This window comes from Sylvia atricapilla, chromosome 12 (genome assembly GCF_009819655.1).
Source record: "Sylvia atricapilla isolate bSylAtr1 chromosome 12, bSylAtr1.pri, whole genome shotgun sequence".
NCBI classification, from domain to species: Eukaryota; Metazoa; Chordata; class Aves; order Passeriformes; family Sylviidae; genus Sylvia; species Sylvia atricapilla.
Window position 1 is genome coordinate 9074411 of NC_089151.1, and position 6037 is coordinate 9080447.

General features: G+C 41.9%; 1 protein-coding gene across 1 annotated transcript; it reads left to right on the forward strand.

Moving 5' to 3' along the window:
* Nucleotides 1-238: 238 nt before the first annotated feature.
* On the forward strand, nucleotides 239-5029 carry HSDL1 (hydroxysteroid dehydrogenase like 1). Its single transcript, XM_066327812.1, has 4 exons — nucleotides 239-676; nucleotides 1303-1748; nucleotides 3614-3841; nucleotides 4746-5029. Exons 1-4 carry the CDS (start codon nucleotides 457-459, stop codon nucleotides 4845-4847), a joined length of 996 nt encoding a protein of 331 aa, XP_066183909.1. The 5' UTR covers nucleotides 239-456; the 3' UTR covers nucleotides 4848-5029.
* The last annotated feature ends 1008 nt before the right edge of the window (nucleotides 5030-6037 follow it).

A 6037-nucleotide genomic window follows, 5' to 3' on the forward strand; every position in this document is an offset into this window, starting at 1 on the left:
GGGGACTGACGCTCTGTCTCTGAGCCTGCTTTGTCTCTCATGTGGCTTTTTGTCCTTGAAAGGGCCCGTTGTTTCTTTGTGTCTCAGCTCTCTCGTGCTAGTTACACTTGACTCTGTTGTAGGTAGTTTTTAATCTTCCAAAATCGGTCTTCACCTGTTCATCTTCCGCTTGAATTGTTTTATTTACAGAACTGTTGATCGTTGTTGTTGCAGTTTAACTGATTAATAGCTCAACCCTAGTCAAAAGGGCTAAATAGTACCTAAACCAGTGAGGATGATGGTAGGTGACGCCCAAATTTTAGCAGACTGACTTACGGCTTTTCTGCATCAAAACAGTGCTCAAACTGTAAAATGCTGAATCTCAAAAGTTATCCGTACAGTCTGATAAGTTTGTGATCCTAGAGGCAATTGTAATTGCCTGTGTTTTTTGGTTTTTTTTTCAGGCTCGTGGTCACCATGGCTGCAGTGGATCGGTTCTCCCTCTTGTACAGAGAAATCAGTCGCTCATGCAGTTTCTATATGGAAGCCCTGGCTATTGTTGGAGCTTGGTACACAGTCAGAAAGTGTGTGTCCCTGGCCTTGGACACTTACAGCGTGCTCAGGCTGCATGTTATTCCAAAGCTGAGTGGGAACACTGATCTTGTCAAGAAGTACGGGAAATGGGCCGTGGTCACGGGTAAGAGATGAAGTAGTGAATTTGCTTGTGTTTATGTAACATACTGTGCCAGTACTGTGAATCTTGGTGGCTCGTGGCGCCGGGTGAGCTTTATGTCACAGGCTGGGGGCTGTATTATCTCTGGTTGCAGGTTAATCTGCCTGAGGAGTTGTTCAATGCCTTCGTAAACTAATTCCTCAGGAGATGGGCAAGGTGAGTGAGTTGACTCACTGCTGAGAAAGAATCACAGCAACTGTTGTGCAAACTTGCAAGGTACATCTTGATCACTTGCAAGTGTAGACAGAGATGAAAACAATATCCTTTTTTTGCTGTGGGGTGTTCATATGTGCCCTAGGTCTTCAGCAAGTTTGAGTCCTGTACCTCTGACATCCCTGCCTTTCATTAAGGTTCTCCTTTGAGCTCTCTCTTGTCATAGAAGATATAAAACTCCTATGAGGGGAATTGTAGAAGGTGATTGACAGTGTTACCTTTACTGTTGTAATTCAAACTGTCTTTGAATTCAATATATTTAGTGCCACATCTTGGAAAAGAGAAAAATCTATAATTGAAAGAGCTGTCAAAAGTAGAAGGCTGGTGGTGTTGCTCTGTTTTTCACTTGTGTGTTCTATTGCTGTTTTCTCTTGCAGGTAGCACAGATGGTATTGGGAAGGCTTATGCTGAAGAGCTGGCAAAGCGTGGTGTCAACATCATCTTAGTCAGCCGAAGCAAAGAGAAGCTGGAGGCTGTGTCCAGGAGCATATCTCAAACCTATAAAGTGGAAACAGATTTCATAGTAGCTGATTTCAGCAAGGGTCGGGAGCTTTACCCAGCCATTAAGGAGGCTCTGAAAGACAGAGAAATTGGGATCTTGGTGAATAATGTAGGAATATTTTATGACTACTCAGACTTTTTTACTAATCTGTCTGAGGATATGCTATGGGACTTGATGCATATAAATATTGCTTCTGCTACCATGATGACACATATTGTGCTGCCAGGCATGGTAAAGAAGAAGAAAGGGGCAATTGTGAACCTTTCTTCAGCAATCTGTTGTCACCCATCGCCGATGTATACAGTCTATGGAGCCACTAAAGTAAGTCGGGGTGTAGTGTTAAAGGGCATGCACTGGAAAGTACATACAAAGGTTGGTTGTTATGAGGGGTTTTTTTTAACATATTCAGCAAGGATGTCAAAATACTTGAATGTTTTCTAGGGATTTCTTTAAATATTGGAGGAGAATGATACATGTGTTATGTAGTTAACTCTTCATCCTCACCAGTGCTGGGCTTTGAACCAAAATCAGTGCTCTTGGATTTTGTGTGAACTGTGACATAACAGTAATTCTAGGAGAAATGTTGTCTTTCTTAGATGCACAAAGCAGAGAGACAATTCTGTGGGCCCCATAGAAAGGGTCAAGAATTTAATCTCTCTTTTCGGCTGAACTGTGCACATACCTCAGGCCTCTTGCATACCAGTATTTGGTAGCAAAAAAGGCCATGCTCATGCCACCACTGTGACACAGAGTGTGGCCAAATCTAGCTACTGCTTCATGTAATACCAAGGAGTGTTGTGGCATGTTTGGGGACAAGTGAAAAGAACTCCTCTATAATTGTCGTTCCTGAAGAGATCCAGCCAGTGATTAATAGGACTGGGCAGCTGGGCGATGCTGGAAGAAAGAATGCTCATGGTGATGTGGATTTACACTGGATGACATGCCGCTGAATCCACAAAAACAACTGGGATTGTGGGAGGATCTCACCTAGATGCAGTGTCTAAACACAAGTGGTTATTGCTCCCAGCTGTTGTTGCCTTGCTCCTGACATAGCTCTTTTATTTCCTTTGGCCTGGAGCAAAACCAGCTCTTACTACCCCAAGGTGTAAAACGTCTTGCAGACTTCTTCAGTGTGGAAACTGGCTTATGATTACTGTTCCTGTGCAGAGTATCTGCCCCTTTGATTATGCTAAGTGTATGTAAAACTGCACTCTCAATTATAACAGTTAAAAGGCTTGAATGAAAAAGAACAAACACGAATGTACCAAGTTTCTTCATGTAACTGAAATAATTAATCAAAATCCTAGATCAGCAATCCATCCTTAAGCCTGGCCTCAGAACACAGAAGTGAGAACAAGCTGCTATGACATCCTGAGCTGCTTTGTGCAGTAACAGTGAATAATGCTTGAAGTGGTTGCTATAGTTTTCCTAAAGCAGCTGTAAGAGCATTTGTACAAGTTGCTTTCCCAACAAACTGTTAGGAAAACCTTTTGCAAGGCTGGTTGGGATGGAAGGATATCTGCTCTTTCTCAGGGAGAACAGGCTGTGTGGCTACAGTAGTAGCTTCAGAAGGGAAGGCATCAGTGTTGCTGCCCAGATAAGACTGAGCCAGGCTCATTTTTCTGTCTGATTCCAGCAGTCCCAGTTATCAGCCCTGTGCTTTTCTTGGGCTGTAAAAGTAAAATGAGCTGAAGGAGGTAGTGCAGATCCACGTTAATAAATACTTTTGCATAAGAGACTCCCAGGAAATACCTAACCTGGCTTCTAGAGAAGACAGTTGAATGCAAAATTCATCTGTAAATGTATTAATGGGACTTTGTTTTCTTCTTCTGACAGTAGTAGGTAGAGCTGACTGTAGAGTGTCCTTGCAATGCCCCCAGACCAAATAAGGTGTTTGTTTTAGGTGAAATAAATGTTTTTGTATTATTTTTATGCAGAACTTGTCAAATTGTGATAAGCAGTCACTTTGTTCTGCAAGTTACTGTACCATGGCAGGTTTATAACAACAACCAGAAATGTTGATAATACTTCAGAAAATCTTATTTTTATACTATTTAATAATATTTATTGAGCTGGTGCATAAAATATGTTAAAACTTTTCTGTAATTTTAATAAAACTTTACCTTGAGATTTTATTGTTTAAAAAAAAAGAGAAAAAAATACTCTTTCTGCTTTTGTCTTTCTAGAGCTACTTGGACTATTTCAGTAGAGCACTATATTATGAGTATGCCTCTAAAGGAATTTTTGTTCAGAGTCTAATGCCATTTGTAACTACTACAAAAATGGTAGCATTCAACAGCACTGTGTCAAAGGCATCTATCCTTTTTCCTTCTGCTGAAGAATATGCAAGTCATGCTGTTTCTACTCTTGGGTTATCCATAAGGACCACTGGTTACTGGAAGCATGCAATACTGGTAATGGAATTCTTTAAACTATTTCACATTTGTCAGTAGAAGTAAATCAACTGTTTACTTTCTTAGGAGTCTGAATGAAAACTGCTCATTCTGAAAAAATGCAATATATATTGTAGACTTTAAGGCATTGTGCCATTTTTTTCTCACTAGTTCTGCTTTAGAGACTTATGCTTGTTTTTAAGATCAGAGAGTGAATCTCATTTTCCCTTGAAATGCGCTGCAGAAATGGGAAAGAGACAACTTTTTACTGAAAAGCAGAGTATTTCATTTCTCTTGGGGTATTGCTGACTGGGCAAGTGTTTCACTGTCTTCTGTAAACCGAAATAACTTTTTTCAGTCTTAATATATTCAGCATATTTGTGCTTTGGGGAAGAGTGGATAGGGAGGATGGAATAATAGGAGGAAAAAAAACCCTGTATTTTTATTCTAAGCTACCTGGAAGCAGGTCCTTCATTTGTTAGGGTTTTCATTTTTGGTGCAGACTGTTTTATGTATGTTGGTCACATCTCATGTACCCTACCCAGTGGCCTCCTATTGCACTGGGTTGAGTAGATGGAAATGAATGAGTGGGGATTAGTCCCAAAGGAATAAAAGAGACAGGATGCATTCTGGCAAAATGTGCCAATTAAAGGAAGTGAACAGAATTGCTGTTGTGTACTTGATCAAATCAGGATTCAGGATTTTTTTGCAGAATTTAACTGCTCAGCTGTGGGCACCACATCTGAGACAGCTGAGTATGTGTGCTTCCAAGGGCTTGAATTTAAGGCTTACTTGATGATGTTCAAGCACTTTTTGCCTTGCTTTAGTAGTGATTTGAGAAACTGTTTACTTTAATGGAGTATCTATTAATCTGTGCCTTTCTTTTTTTTTCTGTTTTTTTTTGTCTCCCTGTGCCTCTCTGCAGTTCACACTGAGCCAGTGCCTGCCTGAATGGATGTGGGCATGGTTTACACTGTATGTGAGCAGAATTATGCGCAAGCAAGCTCTGGCAGCCAAAGTGAAATAGGAGTAGCTCGATGGCCCATGAGACAGTTCTGATCAGAGTGCTGCAAAAATATTAACCCTGGAGGACTTACTGTAACTTATGCATACCTTGTTAAGCAAGCTATGTAACCTAGACATAGACAACAGAAGTCTGGAATCCCTCTGTATCCTTGTATTAAATAGCTCCTCTGCTGCTTTCCTTTATGACAGAGTGTTGATGTACTTGATGTTTATCTCTATTCTAGGTGATTGGGCAGGAGCAGCTACAGTGTAATTTCTAACAGTAAGTGACAGTGCCTCACACAGTGCTACATGATGTCCATTTGTAAAGCTGAGAGAATTTGAGACTCCTCCAACTCCATCAGAAACGGGACCCCAGGAAAGTCAAGCCGTTCGAAACGACAGCTATGAAGTTGTGGAGAAGATGGGGAAGAGCTGGGGGAGTATCAGGGTCAGGGACCCATGACAAGAGCCTGTCTACAGCCTCAGCTGGCCCTCAAAGCCATTTGCTTCAATTGCGGGATAAAACTTGGATTGATTGCCAGGAACACCTTCTGCTCATGGGCAAAGGGGCTTTAAACCCAAACATTTAATGTGAGCTTGAGAGGAATGACAGACTCGTCTTTACAAACAGGCAGTGGGTCTGCTGGTAGGCAAAACTAGCACTGAGAGGCAAGAGAAACAATGGAAAGGATTCCAGTGATCGATGAATGGAAAAAAAGAGATTTGCCTTTACAAACTGTAGGTTTGCTGATAAATGAAATTGGGTATTGAAAGATGAAAGAAACAATGGGGGAAACCAATAAATTCTGTAAGAATTAAAAATTAAAAGGGGGTTATACATTAAAGGGGTATCTTAGGTATTAGGCACTCCAGGCACTCTGTACCTGTCAAGTACCTCAGCCACTGGGAAAAGAGAGAGGGAAATGCGGCCGGGAAATTAGGATAAATAGGAGGCTGCGTCCTCCAAAATTTGAGACCCCAGGGGCAATGCCCCATGCCTTTCCCTTTATTCAAATAAAGTAAAAGGACTCCTCTGTCTCCTTTTTAGACATAAACCTCTGGCGTTTGTGGATTAATTTTCCTAAAAGGGTTAAATGCAACGTGCTGGCGGCGCGGTGCCGGCGCCATTCCCTGTGGATAACGGGCCCCCGCCCGCCTCCTCCCGGGGCCCGGCCTCGCATGCGCGGCCCGCGCGGCTCTCGCGAGAGC

What these genes read in the sequence shown, in the direction of transcription:
- HSDL1 (XM_066327812.1), top strand. Translation starts at nt 457, where the DNA reads ATGGCTGCAGTGGATCGGTTCTCCCTCTTGTACAGAGAAATCAGTCGC. An exon ending in CAGTCTATGGAGCCACTAAA is followed by an intron (nt 1,749 to 3,613) that starts GTAAGTCGGGGT and finishes TTGTCTTTCTAG; the next exon opens with AGCTACTTGGACTATTTCAG. An exon ending in ACTGGAAGCATGCAATACTG is followed by an intron (nt 3,842 to 4,745) that starts GTAATGGAATTC and finishes GCCTCTCTGCAG; the next exon opens with TTCACACTGAGCCAGTGCCT.